General features: G+C 40.2%; 2 protein-coding genes across 2 annotated transcripts; one reads left to right on the forward strand and one right to left on the reverse strand.

Moving 5' to 3' along the window:
• Positions 1-1616: 1616 nt before the first annotated feature.
• On the reverse strand, positions 1617-2928 carry LOC119737948 (tyramine receptor Ser-2-like). Its single transcript, XM_038212626.1, has one exon. It carries the CDS (start codon positions 2895-2897, stop codon positions 1629-1631), a length of 1269 nt encoding a protein of 422 aa, XP_038068554.1. The 5' UTR covers positions 2898-2928; the 3' UTR covers positions 1617-1628.
• An 8143-nt stretch (positions 2929-11071) lies between these two features.
• LOC119737949 (peroxisomal membrane protein PMP34-like) lies at positions 11072-22122 on the forward strand. The gene is made up of 9 exons (XM_038212627.1): positions 11072-11263; positions 15415-15475; positions 16573-16639; positions 17075-17229; positions 18716-18841; positions 19584-19732; positions 20273-20371; positions 20802-20872; positions 21606-22122. Exons 1-9 carry the CDS (start codon positions 11198-11200, stop codon positions 21757-21759), a joined length of 948 nt encoding a protein of 315 aa, XP_038068555.1. The 5' UTR covers positions 11072-11197; the 3' UTR covers positions 21760-22122.
• The last annotated feature ends 1372 nt before the right edge of the window (positions 22123-23494 follow it).

Below are 23494 nucleotides of genomic sequence, written 5' to 3' on the forward strand. Positions count from 1 at the left end.
GCCACGAATCGATAACCCATAAATCCCCGTGTAATATGCCTAAAATATATTTTAAGAAGATAAAGAAGTAAAGACTTATTCTTATTAGAGGCATGCATGCATTTGAAGATATCGCTATGAAGTCTGACGAAATGGAAAAAAAATCATTTCTAAATTGTGTGGCATTAGACGAATTTGATTTCTCAATAACACGATTCGGCATAGACGAGACGAAATCGAATACTCCTGGTCGAAAACTTGTGCTCATTGTTTGGAATTTGTTCGGACTAAATTTGAAATTGTTTGACAAAAGACGAAATTTAACATTGGATGTGCACTTAAACGATGTTGCCGGACGAATTTGAATATAAGAATCGGTGAATTCGAACGAAAATGTTTTAAAATAGCTGGAATAACCTATAAACAAATATCCCGAATTGAGCCAAGACTGTAGGTCCTCGTAAAATTCTTCTATCTCATAATTAATTAATAAAAGTTGTTTCGTTAAGCAATGTCTGTCTTGTTGGAAATAACAATATTTCTTCACACCATTTCTGTTTTCTTCTAATCTCTTTATCTTATCGCATACTATTTCAAACGAAATTAATTCCACAGTATTCTCCGTCATTTTATCTTCAATTATTCTTTGTCATTTTTTCTACTTAAACATATGTCTAATATTAAATGCACATGGCCCATTTTAATAAAATTTCTCATGCCCAAATATTGTTGGGGTCAAAGTATTTTAATTACTGCTGAAATGGTCGCTTCGGAATTTTTTATTATGACCTCCGTGTTTTCGCTTTTTAATTTTTTTTTCTTCCAAGTAAGCTAGCATTTATTTTTAAAAAAGCACTAAAGCAAAATTGTTTTAAATTTATGCAACAAGGACTTCGTCAATTATTCAGTCCCTTTTGCATAAGTTGAACGCAGTTATACATGAGTGCCTTTTTAAGCCACAAGCTTCGTAGTAAAACAATAATCCAGTAACTTTTTAATGAATAACATTAATTTTGTAAAGACCTAGAAAATATAATTATTCGCGTCTTTGTGTGGTCAAGGTCTAAATGCTGGTCGGGTTGCACGTTTTTCACCGACAAAATGGGCATAATGGGGCTTTGATATACACGCAATGCACTCTAAAAACAACTTTAGTCAAAATATTGACTGCATTTTTCCTAGTTATCGAGAATGTACGAGGGATTTAATTAAACATGCAAAGTTTCATATTATGACTACACAAAGTAGTTGGATTTGACTCCCGAATTTTAGTTATTTGCGTTACTATTTTTCCTATATATTCACTACTGACTGGAAAAATCTAGTCCAAGCAGCTGCAGGTGGCTGACAAAATAAAGGATCTTTATCACACACACGTCAACTATACCAGTTAATTGGGTCGAATCACAAGTTAGGTGACTTGCGATGAACAATACAAACAAATACCTTAATTATTTTATTAACTTGGTACTAATTTGACTTGATAACCACACAGTGATATAGTACATAACAAAAACAGGTATGTACGGTTTTTTTCTGACCATCTCAGCATACCTTTTGGTCTAATCTAAATACTCTAATTAATTTCTAATCTAAATACTCTAATTAATTAATAACTTGAGACACCTTCGAATTCTTTTGCATCAAATTTAGAAGTAGATGTGCTTAAGTTGGTATTTCGTTGGTGGAGAACTTGAAACTCGAGTTTGGGGTGCATGTCCTGCAAAGAACCTGTTTTGCCTGCAATCCGAATGCAGTCCGTTTCTTCCTCTACCTGTCCTGTTTCTTGCAAAGCACACAATACTTGCGAAGGCCTCCCTGAACTGCAAATTGGTGAACGCGTAAATGAAAGGGTTGACAGCACTATTGATGAAACCAAGCCAGTTGATGTAGCTTCTGAGTTCCTTACAAGCTTCCCCGCACCATGGGTTGATGACTATGATGATAAAGACCGGCAACCAGCAAACCATGAAAGCCCCGACCACGAGCCCAACTGTCTTCGCTGCTCGGTACTCCCGGTGTAGTTCGGTTTGGGCTTGTTGTGCACGACCGCCTCGGTGTATTCTCATGGCTTCCTGGTGAGGCTCCCCATCGCCATTTCCCACCTGAAGCCTGCCTTTCTGGACCCTCCTACTGTGTTGCCAAGCTACGCAGAACATCTTCGCGTAGAGCACGATTATTATCGTTGCCGGGACGAAAAACGAAATGCCGGATGACGCAACATTGTAAAGCACTGGGGAGGGCAGCAGGCAGTGGTTGCCGAGTTCGGGCGACACTGGAATGATGGTGTTCCAGTACAGCATCCAGGGGAAGGACACACAGAGTGACAAACCCCAGGCCACGAGCATGAGCACACAGGCGAGCCTCCTGGTCATTTTCACCGGGTATGTCATGGGATGGACTATGGCCACGTAGCGGTCGGCCGAAACGACGCACAGGTGTAAAATGGAAGCGGTGCAGGCCATGACGTCGAACGCGAAGAAAAAGAAGCACGCCCACTGTCCTAGATACCAATTCCCCCGATTGACAAATTCCAGGGAGATGTAGAACGGAATGACCACAATTCCGACCAGCAGGTCAGCACATGCCAAGGAAACCAGAAAACTGTTGGCGATGCTTCGCAGTTTCTTGTTTTTCACGTAAGCGGTGATTACCAAAAGGTTACCGACGACAGTGACAAGAGCGAGCCCCGATGCGCACACCGAGGCGACGACTATCACAGTCGCCGGTAGGTCGTCATCATCGCTCGTCGTGTCCAAGACGGCCAATGAATTATTATTACCGGTAATTGCCATAGCGATGACTGACAATGTCCAGGTGACAGTATGATATCCGCTTGTAAAGTGTGGGAGTGTCACGGTACAAATGATGCAGGAAAATATGTTTAGGCGCCAACAAATCCGAAGCTTCAGGCACATTACACGAATTTGGATCCCACGCCAAGCACGATCGGCAAATAGGATGTTCTAATATTTGCAACCTATTATACCGCCGTGTATATGCCCGCCCTCTCTCCACAAGTCTCCAGTCGACAGTTATTATAATGTTGGCGACCGTTTCATGTCATCTCAAAACAACATCGCGATATCATAACGTTCAATGAAAGACTTTATCAGCTTTGCCTGCATTTCTTCGCAGTCATGGGTGGATGAGCACCATTGATTTTAAACTACAGGTTTCAAACACCTTGCCAAGGCGTTTGGCTGATTTTAATGGTCTGGTGCACCATGGGTGGGGTACAGGTTTAGTCTGGTCTGGTTCCCAAACCAAAATATTCTGATCGAGAGACCAGCTAACTAGTGGGAGCCGTCTCGCCGCCATGCATGTGCATCATATCATCACTGTATCCATTTTGTCTCCAGTAATTCAGACGTCCTTGAAGATTGTAGGCCAGTGAGCATGTAAACATTTAGATGTTTGGAGGAAATCGGACCGGAGAATCGGTTTACATTTTGCAGCGGGTTACAGTTTTTCCAAAATAGAGATGGGGTTTAAAAACACTTTTAGGGAAGACCTAAAAGTCATCACATCCAAAAACAAATAACAGAAAGAGAAGCAAGCCCAACACAAGTCCATCACAAGTTATTTTTGCTTGTTAATGGCAGGCGCGGTTCTGGAGCCTATATTTTTGGGGGGGGGGGGGGGCTATCAGGGGTGGATCCAGAATTGTTTGCAGGGAGGCGTGTAGACTTGGTGCCAAGTCGGTTATTGTTAAAGTACGTACGGTACTGCAGGGCGGTGGGTACGAGCGAAGTACGGTACCGGTTACTGGCTTCTCGGGACAGTTGGCCTCCGAAACTGAATAGGGGTGTGTGTGTGTGATGGGGTGGGGGGGGGGTCGTACCACATTTTCAATGGGGAGCGCTGAAATATTACGGCCATCGTGGACACTATTACCTATAAAAAGAGTACATATGCCCCTATCTAATATTTTTTTGTGGGGGGGGGGGGGGAGACAATTCGCATGTGACGTCAACTTTGAAAATTGGCTAAAGCCCCCCCCCCCCCTAGAACCGCGCCTTGTTAATGGACTTGTGAATTTACTTGAGATTTGCTGATGGATTTACTTATTGCAAGTCGTGTGTTTTAACATGCCGAACAGTTTATCTGTGGAAGTGTATGATATCAATCGGACGCTTGACTTTATGCAAATTTTCCAACCCATACCGTTTTGATATTTCCCCCGCTACCCGCCGACGCCCGACCTCGGGACCTGAAAAATCCGTAATCCAAGTTATTAAAAAACGGCCTAAGCACATCTTCATGATAATGTGTCCACAATATGCAAAAAGTTCCACTTTGGAATTTGACGAACCCTCTCAGTCTGAGGTCAGGGAACGGGCCAGCTATAGGTCTGGACTGGCACAATCACTATAGCAACGTGGTTTCAGCCTTGATGCCTCAATTCAATTCAATTCAATTCAATTCAATTCAATTCAATTCAATTCAAACTATTTTATTTTTCATTAAAAGGGCAATTATAGGTTGGACAGCTCACTACAAAAAACTATAAGTAATTACAAGTGGAATAAAATGTAAAACATTTTAAACAATTACAAACTGTAAACAGTGCAAACAGCCGTCTGCTTTCAAGTTACAGAAAGGTTTTCAACTGGAATATACGTCTCATCGTCAAGGGTCGACACGCCATTCCATTCATCCTAGCGTAAATTGACATGCAATTAGCAGCCCTTGGGAAATATCACCGGTAAAGGCCCATCATTTCCTCCCAGCCTGAAGTAACGTCAAAACCTTCCATTTAAGTATCGGACTAATGGATAAAGTGCGGTGAATGAATTAATTCAATTATGTTGGGTCGCTTCCCTGATGCGGAGATCACGAACGAACGCAGTTTTGTGCCAGCACCCTGAGCGGCGCACGGTGACATTCTTCAAAAGCTCTGGTTTCACATTCGTGCAATGGAAAGGATAATTGCAAATTATTCTTACCATTGCACTCACAAACATTCGTTATTTGTATACTACAATGAACTTTTCGTCGGCATAAAATCAAAAGGCACCAAGAACGCCCTTAAAATGACAATATGAAGATTACAAATAAAGTTAAATGGACCACAAAGATATATTTCAAGGATTGGATCTACGACAAAAAATACATGACACCTTAAACTTAATTGAAACTTAGACAAAAATTACTTTAAGCTAAAAAAACCCACGTTTTGTCACTACCGCATTAGTTTTGTTACAAGTTCTGTATGGAATCGCATAACTTGCTTTTCGTGTTAATAAATCACTCATTTTAACATACTGATATTGGTGAAAGGTTAAGCTGTTCCAATATATATTTTGTTAGACTCTGTGGATTAAAGTTCCCATTTATTAGTCAGGAATAGCTCTGGCGACTTGTTACTTGTCTCGTTATAGCTGAATAACTTTAGGTTATAGCCTGCAGAGAGTAAATTAATGTATACACACACGTTGCCACAAACAATCGTCTTCTGGTTATGCACGCGCCTCACACACGGTCTCTTAGCAACGGAACGAAGCGTGCCCCAAGAGAGATGTACTCCAGATCGTAACTTAATGAATCTCACTTATTTTAATCATCGTCAATGGAAATACGATCTCGTGAGTGCGAGGCTTGACGCATTCGCCTGTAATACAAACAGGGAAAGTTGCGTAAATGATAATGAAGTCTTGATGATCCCCTCAAAAGCAACGATAATTTTTTTCGTGGACCAAAAGGGGGGAAACTGAGAAGAAAATAATGAAACAGAAATACCTATAAATAAATAACCAAGACTGTCGGAGCGGACACTGCGCATATTTGGGGGAAGATATCTGATCTCAGCGAGCCCTAGGCCTATACCTTTGTGAAAATTTCCTATTCCCATTCCAATTTCCAGCTGTGTTGTACAATAATATTGATTTCAAGCTAACATGAAATGTTTATGAAATGTGGGCACAATTTTTCCCAAGGTGGGCATAGTTAATATTATAACACCTCACCCACAGATTTTTTTGTCTTGATTGGCCGAATATTATAACCAAGCAGAATCTGTGGGTGAAGTGTTATAAAACAAAGATTTAATGCTTTATTTCGTGGTGAAGTAAAACTAGCCTCCCTCGGTGATCGATGGGAGCATTCTATTTCCCTCGGCTTCGCCTCGGGAAAATAGAATGTCCATGGATCACCTCGGGAGGCTAGTTTTACTACACCACTCGAAGAATTCAATATTTGTATATACCCCCCCCCCCCCCCCTATTTGCGGTAAGGTAAATACGCATTTTTGCACCGTCGTGTACTACATTGTATTACATTGTGTTTACTCATTGAAGAATCGATTCAATTCAACAATGGTTTATTAAAAGCATGTCTCGCAGTACAAGGGCGGATGGGAGGGGGGCAATGCCATGGCTCCCACAAAAAAAAAACGAACTTAATATTTTTTTCTTTTGGTTTAAGTGACGTACGTCGGAATAAAGGCAGGCACTGCATACACCACCATCTTTTCCTCAAAAAAAAATTGTTAAAAGTGGTCAGAAGTTGCCTCAGATCGCACCACAGATTATATAGAATCCCAAAAATGTTCGCGGCCCTTCAGCGGGCCCTGAACCCCATGAACACGCCGTAATTTTTTGGGGCCCTCTTTTTGGGGGACCAAAATTGTTTTTTGGCCCCCCCCCCCCCAAAAAAAAAAAATGTGTTCTGGATCCGCCCTTGCGCAGTTAAAAAACTAAATTGTACATGTGAACGTGCGATCTTTAAAAAATGTATACTATTTAAAACTCAATATGATTAAGTATAAAACCCTAAACATTTACATGTACATAAAAAGACATACTTAAAGTCCAGGGTTCGACCTTAACTTTTTTTCACTAGCCAGCCCGGCTACTGAAACAGACTCTTAACTAGCCCGCGGGCATTTTCACTAGCCTGCATGTTTTTTTTTCTTTGAAGACTGAAACATGACAATGTTGTGGACAAAGTATTAAAAGTCAGTTTAAAATGTGGACAAGTTGTGGGAGTGCACAGTTAGCGAACCTTTCTGTGCGACACTTCTACTGATCGTACTTCTATGTATATCTTAAAGTTAAAAGAGTTGTTTTCTTTAAGGTGGTAACCAATATTTGCACACATTGTGGGATTGACAGGACAAAATTGAATCCCACTAAAACTGTGCAAAGATTCAATTCAAAGAAAAACTAAAACCATACAGTGCTCGGTCGGTTTCGGGCCCGATACAGTGATTACCCCCCCCCCCCCCCAGTAGGCAATTAGAGCCTCAGTCGGCAAATGAACGGCATATAGGCGTGGCTAAAGAAGGAGTGTAGGGACTCCCAATAATTAAGGCCCCCCCCCCAAAAAAAAAGTCTCCGGTTTCTGGTATGGAGCTTGCCTCAAAAGTGGTGCGGCAACGCGGCTTTTTTTTTCTTACTTTTTCTTCTTCAAATTTCGCCTGATGACTGCAAATGGTGCCCGACTAAATCGAGTGCAAAATGTATGGGAGCCCAGAGAGGCTACATAAAGCTTATACTCGATCGTAACCCCATCTAAAAACACGTTAAAATTGTGCAGCAGCAGGATTCCAGTCAAACCAGTGAGTTTGGCAGTTTTGAGACATCATCTTACATTGAAAAAAAACTTTTAATTTTGCCGACGCGCATGGCTACGGCGACGCACCAGAAACCGGAGATTTTTTTTTGGCCTAATGGATGTTATACTACCCAAACCTAAATTCACACTACACCTGCAAAATACCATGTCTATGAAAATACCGTGAAAAGTTAGCAACGGGCCGCTTGAGCTGAGGGTTACTCGGGCCGTTTGTTTTTGATGTTGACAGTTATAGATATTTTGTCCAATTATTTTAATTTTGTGAAAAGCGAAAAATGCAAAATAGACGTGTTGGAATTTCAGGAGGCCCCCTATATTCCCGGTTGATTTAGCACTCGACTCGAGTAATATCCATGGACAAATTCAAATTTCATAATTATAATCCAGTTTCAAATCCGCACTGTTGGTGTGGATGATCAGTAGCGTAATTCTTGCCGGGGACTGGGGGAGGGGTGACGGGGGGGGGGGGGATGGGATGACTTACATCAAAACATTACCCGGCCGACTCACGGGCGTCACCAGGATTTTTCCGGGGGGGGGGGGGGCAAAGCAAATTTTCCCAAACAAATCCCTAACTTTTTCATTATATTCTCAATTTATCAGGGTTTTTTTTCGAGCCGTGAGCAGGGAGCATTTGCCCTACCCCCCCCCCCCCCCCCATCCAATTAACAGCAATATGGCTTCGCATCTCTTTCTCTTTTTCCCCCTTTTTTTTCGTTTTCCGGGGGGGGGGGCCTCTCTCGACGCCCATGCGGCGGCCGTGGAAACTTGAAAAGCGGGGGACGGGGGTGGTGGGGGGTGTTCGCTGGAAACTACGTGACACTAGGGGGTGCTGGTCATGATACATAATATATGTCACGGCCCCAAAACGGGCGCATTAAAGTTTTTGTACTTTTTTCTCCCTTTTTCAGCAAATACATCTTGGTTGTTTGAAAGTTTGAAAAATAGCTAAGAATCCGCCTTTTTTCTCACCACGAAAAAGTGGGGGGGGGGGAATCCAACAGACCATCTCCCCGGTCACAAAGTGGGGGATGTACCCCCCCCCCCCCATTTACGCCTCTGAACATTATTATTATTTTTTTTTAAATCATGCGTTCTGTCATTCTATTTTGTCAGTGGCCAGCACTGAAGAAACGTTTGGTTTTATTCTAATTATAGAAATATTTACAACATACGTATTTCTTACTTGCTTTACATTATTAAGCAATTTGTGAGGTTCTTTTTTATGTAAAAAAAAAAGAAGAAGGAAATCTACGATTTTGGAAGGCTCTGTTTATTGTGCTTTTTAAATGAATATGAAAATCATATAGGAAATTAACATTAAACGTTATTATTTGCGAATGGTTTCGCTTTAATTTCATGCTCAGTTGAATAAAATGCATTTGAATTTAAATGACCAACGCGCATTTGAATTTAAATGACCAATGCGCTGTTCAATAAATGAGACGAATTTTCCGCCATTGGGCTACGCCCATAGAAAAAAGAGTTGTTTTCTTTAAGGTGGTAACCAATATTTGCACACATTGTGGGATTGACAGGACAAAATTGAATCCCACTAAAACTGTGCAAAGATCCAATTCAAAGAAAAACTAAAACCATACAGTGCTCGGTCGGTTTCGCGCCCGATACAGTGATTACCCCCCCCCCCCCCCCCCCAGTAGGCAATTAGAGCCTCAGTCGGCAAATGAACGGCATATAGGCGTGGCTAAAGAAGGAGTGGAGGGACTCCCAATAATTAAGGCCCCCCCCCCCAAAAAAAAGTCTCCGGTTTCTGGTATGGAGCTTGCCTCAAAAGTGGTGCGGCAACGCGGCTTTTTTTTTTTCTTACTTTTTCTTCTTCAAATTTCGCCTGATGACTGCAAATGGTGCCCGACTAAATCGAGTGCAAAATGTATGGGAGCCCAGAGAGGCTACATAAAGCTTATACTCGATCGTAACCCCATCTAAAAACACGTTAAAATTGTGCAGCAGCAGGATTCCAGTCAAACCAGTGAGTTTGGCAGTTTTGAGACATCATCTTACATTGAAAAAAAACTTTTAATTTTGCCGACGCGCATGGCTACGGCGACGCACCAGAAACCGGAGATTTTTTTTTGGCCTAATGGATGTTATACTACCCAAACCTAAATTCACACTACACCTGCAAAATACCATGTCTATGAAAATACCGTGAAAAGTTAGCAACGGGCCGCTTGAGCTGAGGGTTACTCGGGCCGTTTGTTTTTGATGTTGACAGTTATAGATATTTTGTCCAATTATTTTAATTTTGTGAAAAGCGAAAAATGCAAAATAGACGTGTTGGAATTTCAGGAGGCCCCCTATATTCCCGGTTGATTTAGCACTCGACTCGAGTAATATCCATGGACAAATTCAAATTTCATAATTATAATCCAGTTTCAAATCCGCACTGTTGGTGTGGATGATCAGTAGCGTAATTCTTGCCGGGGACTGGGGGAGGGTGACGGGGGGGGGGGGGGGGGGGATGGGATGACTTACATCAAAACGTTACCCGGCCGACTCACGGGCGTCACCAGGATTTTTCCGGGGGGGGGGGCAAAGCAAATTTTCCCAAACAAATCCCTAACTTTTTCATTATATTCTCAATTTATCAGGTTTTTTTTTTCGAGCCGTGAGCAGGGAGCATTTGCCCTACCCCCCCCCCCCATCCAATTAACAGCAATATGGCTTCGCATCTCTTTCTCTTTTTCCCCCTTTTTTTTCGTTTTCCGGGGGGGGGGGCCTCTCGACGCCCATGCGGCGGCCGTGGAAACTTGAAAAGCGGGGGACGGGGGTGGTGGGGGGTGTTCGCTGGAAACTACGTGACACTTGGGGGTGCTGGTCATGATACATAATATATGTCACGGCCCCAAAACGGGCGCATTAAAGTTTTTGTACTTTTTTCTCCCTTTTTCAGCAAATACATCTTGGTTGTTTGAAAGTTTGAAAAATAGCTAAGAATCCGCCTTTTTTCTCACCACGAAAAAGTGGGGGGGGGGGGGGGGGGGGGGAATCCAACAGACCATCTCCCCGGTCACAAAGTGGGGGATGTACCCCCCCCCCCCCATTTACGCCTCTGAACATTATTATTTTTTTTTTTTAAATCATGCGTTCTGTCATTCTATTTTGTCAGTGGCCAGCACTGAAGAAACGTTTGGTTTTATTCTAATTATAGAAATATTTACAACATACGTATTTCTTACTTGCTTTACATTATTAAACAATTTGTGAGGTTCTTTTTTATGTAAAAAAAAAAGAAGGAAATCTACGATTTTGGAAGGCTCTGTTTATTGTGCTTTTTAAATGAATATGAAAATCATATAGGAAATTAACATTAAACGTTATTATTTGCGAATGGTTTCGCTTTAATTTCATGCTCAGTTGAATAAAATGCATTTGAATTTAAATGACCAACGCGCATTTGAATTTAAATGACCAATGCGCTGTTCAATAAATGAGACGAATTTTCCGCCATTGGGCTACGCCCATAGAAAATCGCCGCATGGCTTCGTGAACATAGAGGGCGGTATTATCAATGGCTACAAAATATTTCGATACGAGGCAAGAGCACGACGAACTTCACCCAAATACAAAGTTTTAGCCCCTTTGCCGTCATAAAATCCTCGAATGATGAGAGAGGAAGATGTCAGGTACTCCGTCCTCAATACTGTCTTACCAGACTCTGGTACATGCCGTGGCTGGAGCAGCTGTGAGTACATTTTGCTAGTCCAAGTTGTTTTGAAAGTTTCGATACATCACGTACATGACGTAGTAAACACGGTCATGTCGGTAGAAAAGTCCTCATCACAATGTACACGTGTGTAGGCTACGCGTGTTCACTACGCAACTGGTGACTCACTGATTCACTTGCACTCTACCTAACCATGACCTAACCGCCCTCACCACATGTATTTTCATGAATTAGCCAAAACTCGTATTGAAACTAATGAGGGTGGGCCATCATTGTATAGGGCCTACTGGTTTCACATGCCAAGTAACTTGGATCCAACTTATCGCCTTTTTAACATTCGGACATGGTCTGGCGATAGTAGGGCCAAGCTAATCCTAAGTTATATGCCGAGCAACACATTGACCCAAAACCCAACATTGCCCAACAAAAACATCAGATTTCACCCTCAAAACAGCCTCCAAATTACTAGATACCCTACCTGAGGTACAACTTAGACATAAATTAAGATGGTTGTACTGAAGTTTACTTACGATCCGGATGAAAAGTGAAATTTCCCATTCAATTCTGAGAGCTCCCCTCGCGATCGTGAACACGTTAAATTTCTGACTTATGCAAATCGATCTTGTCGCTCAGGCCAGACATGCAAGTTGCAATGGGACGGCTGTTTCTTGTTTCGCCCATAATGTATGGCTGCGTGCTATTTGAGTCCACCGCGCAAGTTTAAACTTGCGTGCACGCAAGTTTAAACTTGCGCGCGCATTAATTTCCTTGCTACAAATTGCGCGCGCAAGTTAACTTGCGCACTGCATAGATTTTCCCGGCCACGCATAGAAAGCCGCTAAACTATATTTTTTCCCGGGTATACTCATGCAGTTAATATGTAACATTATTTTTAAAGCAGATTTTTTTTTCTCCGATTTAATAGTATCGCTGAGCTTCGGGAGACAATGCCTTTTTGAAACATTTCATTAAAGGGAATATACATCATTTGCTTTTGCTGTAATTTTCAGAAATGGATGGAATTGGTGGGTTGGAAATATAAAGCAAATATAGTTACACTGACTTTTTGGAGGTTTTGGGTTCGTAAATGCTTAAAAAACCAAGAAAAACGATCATTTTCCTGTAGTCTGGTTCCCTGACTCCATATAAGAAGAAACAGAGCAGTTTACATATATTGGGGAATTGTAAGGTCAGGAAACCAGTCTAGCTGGCTCGTACCCGTTCATAGGTTTGTAATCGATTGCAAACAAGTGCAATGGTCAATTGGGGCCAGTATTTGAAAAAAAGCCAGTTGTTTCCAACGCTGATCGGCCGATCAGCGTTGGAAATTGATACAAAAATACAACTTTTCTTGAAAATGACAGTATACCAGGTGCCATAATTTTACAGGATGCTTTAGACTGTCATTTACCAACATCCTATTAAGGTATTTCGCAAAAACTTGGTAGTTTTATTTTTCGATGTTTGCAAATGTTGTATATTCCCTTTAAGGAGAGATAAGGAGTGGTAATGCGAACAATTTAAATGCACTTTGCATGTGTATTATTGTTTATGGCTCATTAGGATTTTTGTTTAATAAACAACATATTTATTCATTAAGTCGAATTAATTAATTAAATAAATTCATTAATTAAATCATTTGCAAATTCATTACGTTTTTAAATAATTAGTGTTTTATATGCATAGCGTTTTTAAGTTGTAAACATTAATATGAATTATTGAGCCTGCAATAACATAATTGTTAAAGTAATAAATTTAATTAATTTAATTAGTAATGCGTTCACTAATTTTGTTTTTAAATTATGCATTTTTGAAGTGTACACAGCGCTCGAAATGTTATGCAAGTATTTCTAAAAACAATATAAATTATTGCACCGCCCAATTTATTAATATTGTTAAATTACTTAGTATTTTTTTAAGAGTAAGTACTTTTTTAATTGTAAAATACATTTGATGTAATTTAAAGCATTTTAAAAAATAATGTAAATGATTACTATAACGTCAAAACTTGAACAATTGAAGGGATCATAATCATTCTTTTTATGTTAACAGTGGGTTACACCTAGGAAATTATGATTTATTTACATTCAAGAATATAAATACGGTAAAATGCTAATTAGGTTTACAAAGCAAAAACTTGAAGCTGGTCTCCATTGTTGAACAACTTCAGTACACTTTCCAAGCAATCGCCGCTAGTGTGCTTAAGTTAATTGCTTGCCCGGTCCCCTCCCCAGCCCCGCCCCCGGGTACCCTTAAACAACTTCTCTGATATTGATAAGGCCAAAAAATAGTCTCCGGTTTCTGGTATGCGGGCGCGTCGCCGTAGCCATGCACGTCGGCAAAATGAAAAAAAAAAATTTTTTAATGAAAAACATGTTTTTAGATGGGGTAATGATCGAGAATAAGCTTTAGGCCTATGCGGCCTCTCTGGACTCCCATTATATTTGCACGAAGTTTAGTCGGGCACCATTTGCAGTCATCAGCCGACATTTGAAGCAAAAAAAAAAAAAAAAAAAAAGCTGCGTCCCGCACCACTGTTTGGGCAAGCTCCATACCAGAAACCGGAGACTTATTTTTTTTTGGCCTAAGCACTGCACTGCTAAATCTCAATGTTTCTTTTCATACATGTAGACGCTAATTGAATTTTCCTTTTTATCTATTTCTTTGTTCATTCATTTATTCCATTGTTTCTCCATGTAGGCCTACTCGTGTTTTGAAAAAAAATTCTTCATCAATGAAAATCCCGCCCGCAAAAGAAGGTTGCGATCGCCTTTGCCCAAGTTTAAACTTGCGCACGCAAATTAAAATGGCGCGGTGTAATTTGCGTGCTTCGGAAGTCCCTCGCGCAGGTTTAAACTTGCGCGCGCAAGTTTAAACTTGCGTGGGGGACTCAAATTGCGCTCGACACTAATACTATCGGTTGAGAGATTGTATAGGTCACCCTCTCATTATGATCATAAAAATAGCATATTATCGCACTTACGCATGCGCAATATTACCAATGAGTCCATTTTTAATGGAGTTGGATATTCACGCTACACTGGCATTCCTCACTAAACACTTTCATAATTTTTTGTCTGTAGTAAAAAGCTTCCACTTTTGAGTTATATCCAGGTTTTTTTACACTTCCGGTAACAGCGGTTTTGTGTCCGGGGACGAGAAATGTTTCTCACGGCATAGTCTACAACCTCACGAAAAAAATGAACACGATACTCTATTTAGTTCAAAAGATATAGCGCAAACTATTTGTCAAATTTTGCACTTAAATCACTTGTAATTTGATGCCTGATGACGTCATGATGATGTAACAAAATGTATAACATCTCCGTAACATGGTACAACTATAAGTTCACACTAGGTTTTATGATCATACCGTAAACCGTTCGGAAGAAATTTTACTTTGTTTTCATTTCAGGCTAAATGTATTTTCATTTTGAAATCACCTAACTTTGACCTTCCGGTTGACCCGGAAGTAAAGGTCAAGCGAGTTCACTTACACTACAAAAAATGTTCATCAAGTTTATATGGTCTATCTGATTCCAGAATACAAACATCATTGTTATAGGTAAAAGTAATTGGTCACTTTTTCAGCTAAAATCGCTTGTAATTTGATGCCCGATGATGTCATCATGTCGTCAGAGTAACATGCACCACTTGGGATGAGGGTCGATATATATTGAAAGTTACAAGTTCATATCTTCAACCGTTTAGGAGAAAACCCACGGAGAAGTATTGTCGGGAAAAAAAAAAAGAACCAAACAAAGAAGATTTATGAGAACAATTCTAGACAGTAATCTGTAACGCTGACTTAATCCAATGCTTTGCACATTTTAACTTTGGATTCTCCTGACCAAAGAGACTGTGATTCGGGGCAAGCCTTATGCTAGCAACCCCCAGCTCCGGCATGGTCTGGTGTCTTAGTGCCATTCTCACCCATTGTGAACAATGTATTGGTACTGAGCATCACTTACGTAACTATGCAAGAGCTTGCCCTGAATCATGTGATTAGCAACAGTGTCTTTGGTCTGGAGAATTCAAAGTTAAAATGTGCCAAGCATTCTGAGCAAGTCAGTGTACCAGATGTTTTTCAAATTAAAAACCCAAAGGGTACAGATCACTCGCAAATTATGGCTAATCATTGCGACACTTCCATCTGTTTTCAATTCCAGGGAAGTATAGCAGCAATGTCGCTCTTCTATCCTCTGGAAACGGCAAGAACGAGGCTACAGAGTGAGTAATTCTTTCATCTTGAACTGGGCCCTTGTGAATGTGTACATGTTGGTCAACAGTGCACGCTAGTATTTCACAAATAATATTTGTATCCAAATTTGATTCACTTTAGTTTTGAGTTTATGTAGCAGTTACCCTTTGATCATGTTGATAAGAGCAGGGGGCTTCCGGAGAGGGAATTTGACGTTTCAAAAGTTTCAAATAATGGTTGATAACAAGACAATGACCTCCATAGTTTTCATTCTCCACAAAGTCATGTGTCATGTTTTACATTATGTACATATAGGTTCAAAGAATCAAAGCATGCAGGACTTTGTGACAGTGAATACAGACTTTTTATTGTTTCACTTCCAGGCAAGAACATCAAAGTCCAACCGTTGTGCCAGATTTTTTGAGAGATCATTTATATGTCTTTGTTTTGGATGATTAATCGTAACAGACTGGTCATTTTTTTTGGCGTTACGTAGTGCTTGAAATATTGCATGGCCTGTATGTTGCATTTTCACACATAACAATTTGGGTACATAACATTATATAATGAAATCTGATAGCACTTGGAATGCCTAATATCAGGTGTTTAGTCTTTGATAAAGATTTTGAAAGGACAATGCACATGCAATGTTCTTTGACAGCTGAAATGTATTAGCCTAAGCTTAACTACAGGATTCTAATTGTGCAGGAGGAAAATAATATAGCCTTATAAAATCAACTATACATGTATCTCTGGTTTGCATTGATGGATTTTCTTGATATTTTCACCAATTATAAACAAGACCATAGGCATAAAATAATATAACATTTGATTAGAAAGTATGACCACCTTTTGAGCAAATCAGCGACTTCTTCATGCACACTGTTTATTGGGATATGCTGTATGTGCACCACAAACACCCCAGTTAAGGTAAATTGGGGTGCTGAAATAATTTGCCACTCACACTTAAATTTGTCACTACAAAACGATGCTGAGGTCACCAACATATTCACCCATCCATTTTTATGACACCGTCTTCCAAAATTCTCCAATATTTTGCCATAAAAATTGAAAGATTAACAGTTATTGCTCAAACACGATGTCTCTATTTTCCTATTCTTTGTAGTCGATGATAAGCGAGAGGCTAGATACACTCCACATGTTATTGCAGAAATTGTCAGGGAAGAAGGAGTGTAAGTATAAATCAGGAGGAAAGAGATTTCTGTTTTCTATGTCTGCATAATAATTTGTGAAAATACAGAGATGGATCTGTAGATGTGTATCTGAAGTATGATGATACTTAAGCGGGTCCAGGGGGAGGGGCAAATGGAGACCACCCCCCCCCCCCCAAAAAAAACCAACAACAACCACCACACACACAATAACATTGTTAACTCTGACAGTCATGTCACTGTTGTCCCACAAACTTGGGTGTACTGTTGTCCCACAAACTTGGGTGGGACTCGAACCCACAACCTCCTACAACCAACTAGGGCACAACCTACTAGAGCAGATGTTTTACCACCAAACCAGTACAACACGGTCAAACTGCAACATGGAAATCTAGAATTTTGTGTCGAGCACAATTACTCATTGGTAACCAGACCAGCTATTTTTGTTTCTTGTAGGGTTTCCCTTTACCGAGGCTGGTTCCCCGTCATCAGCAGCCTGTGCTGCTCCAACTTTGTCTACTTCTACGCCTTCAACGGTCTCAAGGCAGCCTGCTCAGATCACATGAAGGGCACGGTGGCCATCAAGGAACTGTTGATTGGTATCGTAGCTGGTGAGTGGGAACTGTGAGGTTTTAATATTAGTGTGGTGCTTGTATAGTGCTTTATTTCGTGTACGTATATGTTTCAAAGCAGTTACTGCCCCTGTTCATTAGGCCATGAGACCAGCTCAAGATCAGGGCAGTATATGGTCTGTACCCTCACAGGTACCCATTTATACTCCTGGGTGGACAGAGGTCATTGTAGTCAAGTGTCTTGCCCAAGAACACAAACACCATGATCCTATCAGGGTTTGAACCCATGGACCATTGCGCGTGAGTTGGACATTGTAACCGTTGGACCGCTGTATAAACAATTTAGCCAGTTGGGGTGTCCAGCTGTCTTTATTACACCCTGTAGGCACATTTTGTACACCCATTTTATTATGCAGTTTTATATAAATGGATAAAACTTCAATAACTTTTACAACATCCTTTTTTCCCCCCCGATTTAAGACCATTGGACACCCAATTTGCAAATGCGGACCAAAGAACTGTTAAATCCCCTGGATTAAGGCAAGTCTCACATCACTGCTAATCCTGATATGACTAAGATTGAGACCCATAGTCTCTTTTCTGAGAAAACCAACACGTTTAATTGGGACTTCCTGGCATTTGATGTCTCTGTTTTATCATTGGGTCTCGTAGCTGTGTGTACTCATGGAGGGAGCTTGTGCCATTTGTTGGAGAAAGGATTTTTGTCCGATGCAATTCACTCTCTTCTGAAGTACTTTGTACCCCTGAATGTATTCATAACATACCTAAGGATATGAAAATGTCACTATAGATGCCTCTCAAATGACGTCAGTGCCTGCAGATTGTCACGTGCATAGATCTGCATTTTGGGAGTCAGCTGTGCTGTATTTCGAAGAAATTTTGTTAAGAACATTTTTTAAGCACATTGCGCGCACACGTACCTGATGGCGTTGAAAACGCAGTTGTAATTTTCCTACGAAGATGGCTGTCTATGAGAGGGGTCTATACAAGTTTGAGGCCAACATCATGCTTTAATAATAATAATTGTGCTTATATAGCGCTTTCCATCGTATTATCGATCTCAAAGCGCTTTACAATTTTTACCCCGTTCATCAGGCCATGGGACCACGCAGCAGCCGATATCAGCACTCAATCGGTCTTCGACCCTCACGGGTACCGTTTTATACTCCTGGGTGGAGAGAGGCAATTGTAGTTAAGTGTCTTGCCCAAGGGCACAAACACCATGTTCCTGGTCGGGTTCGAACCCACGCACCTTTGTACACGAATCAAACACCGTAACCACTGGACCATGGCATTCAATCATAACCAGGCAAACACATTGATGCCATGATCTCAGCTTTTAGGTTAAGTTTGCGTAACTTCACCTTAAACACCTTGCTGAAATATGTTGTCATTTTTGTTGTGAGTGAATGATGAAATCAACAAGTATAAAAGATCGTCTTGAGCTGAACTCTCTTTTCCATTCATAATACTGATCTTGCGACTGTCCTGTTACCTCATCCAGGCGTCTTCAACGTTCTAGTGACCACACCCATGTGGGTTGTGAACATGAGAATGAAACTTCAAGGTGCTAACTTCCAGACGGAGCAGAAACAGAAGAGCAAACATCCGCACTACAGTGGCATCTTCCGTAAGTCCTTAAAGCCTTACATTTGTTTGCATGATTTAGGCTTGTTCAAATGAGGAGGCATTAGAAGTTTGAATAAACACTCGTATCTCATTCAGATTTAGTCAGCATTTCTTTGTCCTTTTTTGACCTACTTTATAAGAGGAGAATGCAAAATTAACGGGCCTTAAGCTGAGGTTTCCTGCTATGATTTTCAAGGTTTTACAGGGTTTTATTTAGCCTTGGTCAAGGCATTCGATGCGTATCCGTCATTCGATGATCAGCCGCTAAAAAAACAGTAGCCTTGCGCTAGCACTATGCACTCACATATACTGTACGAAGTGCGAACAGCGACCTCGCGCGGCTAGGCTACAATATGCAACCTAGTTGGTGCTGAACAAACGCCTTGGAACAGCCGTGTCCCTTGGCTAATGTTTTTCTTTATTTTTGTCACTGGATTTCTAGCGACGACCCCGTATGCGAATAAAGATGAGATTATTATTCAGTACTTGGTCGTGGGGGCTCATATTTTGAGAGTTAGATAGTGTGGCTACATTCTTCAACAAGTTTGGAGTCCTCAGACCAAATATAACTCATTAAAATCCAGCGACAAAATGACGAAAATTGCATTACCGATCAGGTGTAGCTCAGAATTAGTATAATAATTATGTATCCAGAGGATCAAGTAAAACTTTACTATAAATCACCACTCAGTTTGGGTCGTGAATATGTAAAAGATGTGTAATTTGGGGTTTTTTTTCCGTAGATGCCTTCAGGACTATCATCTCAGAGGAAGGCTTGGGTGCATTGTGGAGCGGTACCTCGTCTTCTCTTCTCCTTGTCCTCAATCCTGCCATTCATTTCATGTTCTATGAGGCTTTCAAGAGGTACCTGACTAAATACACTGGAGACAAGGTCAGTGTTGGATGAGTTTTGGATCTTTTGATAATGAGCTCATAGTCCAGCTAAGCACACAATTTTCTGCTTATGAAATCAGTTTATGAAGGGCAAAAGTAAATGTTAAATTTACATTTCCCTGCTGGAAAAATGATCCTCGTTACTGATGTGGGTACGAACTTCAAATATTCAAGAAAGGATTCAGAAAATTCAAGGGGAACAGACCTCGAATACATGTATGACATGTTGTCCACTAACCCAAATACCTCCCCCAAATCTACCCTTTCTTCCCCATAAAATCCACTACTATACCCCCTCTATCTCCTTCCCCACAATCATCCATCTACCCCCCTCCCCTCCCCCAGAACATCAGTTAAAAACCTGGAGAAAAGTGTATCTCTGTGGAAAACTGTTCCCGGCCGTTCTGCACACGTACATGTGGCCTGACAAATTTTGCATAATTGTAACTCTCGTTGCTCAGCAATCAACAAATTTAATACAGCAATTAGTCATATGTCTCACAACACGTTTCACTTTATTTTATCGTTTTCTCCTCAGGAGCATTCATCTGTGCTGTACTTTATGATGGGAGCTGTTGCCAAGATTATAGCCACACTACTCACCTACCCACTTCAGTTAGTCCAGACAAAGCAAAGGGTATGTATGATAATAAGATAAGATGTGGTAGTGGTGTCAGTAACCGCAGTACTAATAGTATACAGGTATTGATAAACAAGACGTACAAAATCGGTTACTCACGTTACATTTTCGTAATGTGAGTAACCGATTTTTTGCGTCTTGTTTATCATACATAACACATTTTTCTGGATGTCATCTTTGGTGCTTAGGTCTAGGTCTACTCTATCTACCATGGGGATAACAGTTATTAAACCTTTTCAGTAAGGTAATTACAGCCAAAGGAAACTCAAAAGTACATCAAAAATGTAACGTGAGTAACCGTTGAATTGCCCATATATCAGCAGCACTAGCAGAAGTGACGGTGAACATTACTTTTTTGTTTAAAAAACTACAGAGAGTTTGAAAATCTGATTGTAAACTTTTATTTTGATATTTTGATATTTTTCAGTATGGAAAAGAGGAATCCGAATCTCACAAGAAGCTAAAGTCCATGTGGTCGGTGCTTTGTTTTATTGTTAGGTAGGTTAAGCCCATTAGCACTTGTAGTCAATTGCTCTAGCTGTGTTGTGCAAAGCAAAGGGGATAAAATTATTCAAAAGTCTTTGCAGGCATGAGATTTTTTTTGGATTTTAGTCTGAATTCAGACTTCTTGAATCTGAGAGAAAGACATTATCAGTGTAGTAAGAAATGCATCTTTCAGACCTTTCATCCAGTTTTCAGACTTTTTTTTTTTAAATCGACAATCTCATCCCTGTCTTTGAGAACAATCGATGTGATGTACCCCGGAAACATGAATGATGTACTCCTCGGAGTCTGTCACATGACCAGTTCTCTACCAATAGGTCTCGTTCAAATGACGTCATTTCCTACAGACCATCCACGTGCATGGGCATTTTGAGCGTGAACTTGCATAACGCGCATCGGCTGCATCGTATTTCGAACATATTTCGAGCAACAAGCGCGCGTGTTTGGAACATTTTCAACACTGCGCAATGCGTGCGTAAAATACAAAGTTGCAGTGCTCCTATAGAGATGGCCGTCATTGAATGAGCCCTATAAAATTTCACAATCTTTTACCATGATACATGTAATTGATGAAAGAATGTAGCATATACATGTACATTGTATTTGGCATAGAGGGGTTTTATTTAATATTACCAAACGCGTCAGTATGGTTTGATATTGTATGTTTACATGGGATTTGGGCAATACAATATTACAAAATGAAGTATCATTATTTCATTGTTTGCAGGAACCAAGGGCTTCAGGGTCTCTTCAAAGGCTTGGAGGCCAAGCTACTCCAAACCGTCCTGACTGCTGCTATGATGTTCACCATTTACGAGAAGATTGCATCCGTCATCTTCCAATTAATGAAAGCAGAGAAACAACACATTAAGGGCAGATAGTTGTCACTGATACGTCAACTTATTGCATTGAGTGATGAAGCTTAGTATTACCATTGTAAAGCATTCCATATACGCTTTGAAATCCATTTTGTGCCATAGTTGAGAAAAAGCTTAAATGTATTATTGACACAAAGCGGATTGAAAAAGTACATTTGGAAAGGCAGGTTACGTCTTTCATCCCATCCTTTTATTTTTGTTATAATTTTGGCAATAACATGTCAACAATAATTGGAGCATTTTTAATTTGTACAAATCAGTATTTCTTATGTTTTGTTTCTCCAATCATGTCACAGATTCAGAGTCAACTGTTTTCAAATTTTGGATAATCTTGCCTTTGACCACTTGCCCCCCCCCCCCCCCCCCCCCGACAGAATAAAAATGCACTGGTATATGTGACCTGTCACCAGAAATGAGCATAGGGTCAGATTTTTTATGAATTGAAACATTTTTATATCTGGATTCTGTAGAACAAGAGCTTCTAATAGTTTAACATTTGGGGGTACCGTGTTCAGTAGCGGAAACCCAAACCACCAACTAAATTAAAAGTTGTAAGGCCAAAAAAAAAAAATTAGTCGGTCTCTGGTCAGACCGAAGTTCTGGAATTGATGCAGCGACACTGTTTTTTTTTATTTTGGTGGCTTTTTTTTTTCAAGCTTGAATTGTACAGACAAGGTGGGTACTACTTTGCTCTTTAGTGTCCTCATTATACATTGGTGTCCTCCATAATTTGCCTTGGTGCCCTTTATCATTTGCCTTGGTGCCCTTTATCATTTGCCTTGGTGCCCTTTATCATTTGCCTTGGTGCAATTTCCCCATTCCTTGGTGCTCCTTGGTACAAAAATTTGAGGAGATGTTGCAATAGAGGGCGCTGTTGTAGCTTCCGTGTTAATTTGAAGAGAAAAAAAGTTGACGCGCATGATTAAAATCGACGCGCGCGCTGACCAGAGATCGAGTATTTTTTTCTTTTGGCCTAAAAGTAATTTTTTGATAAAATGGTATTGAAATATCCTACTGGAGTCAACTATTAACATGGGGTGAAATTAACTTTTTTTTTACTTTAGATGTTTGAGGGAAAACAAAATTAGTAAAAGTAGAACAGAACTTACGGATGGAGGTTCACCTGAAAGGCGACAAATCAACCACTCTTTCAATTTTGGCTTTGCCCTACTGTACTGCAAAATTGTAAATTCCAGCTTATAATGCTCATTTTGTGGGACAGGTCACATATTCACAGTCTCGGAAGAAACTTAGAAAAATCTATGGATAGAGGATGCCCATTGATTAAAACAATTTCTTGTCCAGTGACTTAATTTCATCCAAAGAGTGCAAGTGATTCAGTTTTAATATTGTGTTATGAGTTTTTTGTAATGTGGAATTGTTCAGGTATCCATGAATTGTAAACTCACTTGTTATAGAGGATTTTTATTTATTCAGAGGTGATGTAATTGTTTTAAAAAAATATGCGGAGAAAATCCTTTGTTGAAATAATCAATTTTATATTTTTTTTGTAGAGGTTTATAGAATAAACGTACATGTATAATGGAATTAAATTGGAATAAAAATTATGAGCAAGGAATTGATCACATGAACAGTTTATTGAATTCACAACTCAATTGCTAAAGAACACACCTGACAGAAAGAAACATTAAATTAGAAAGATTCCTTTGTATAAACTTGTACCCATTTGAGAACATCAGGATTTTATTTCAACCACATAATATGCTAAATCAAAGGT

The sequence above is a fragment of the Patiria miniata genome, unplaced genomic scaffold (assembly GCF_015706575.1).
Source record: "Patiria miniata isolate m_02_andy unplaced genomic scaffold, ASM1570657v1 HiC_scaffold_3, whole genome shotgun sequence".
NCBI classification, from domain to species: Eukaryota; Metazoa; Echinodermata; class Asteroidea; order Valvatida; family Asterinidae; genus Patiria; species Patiria miniata.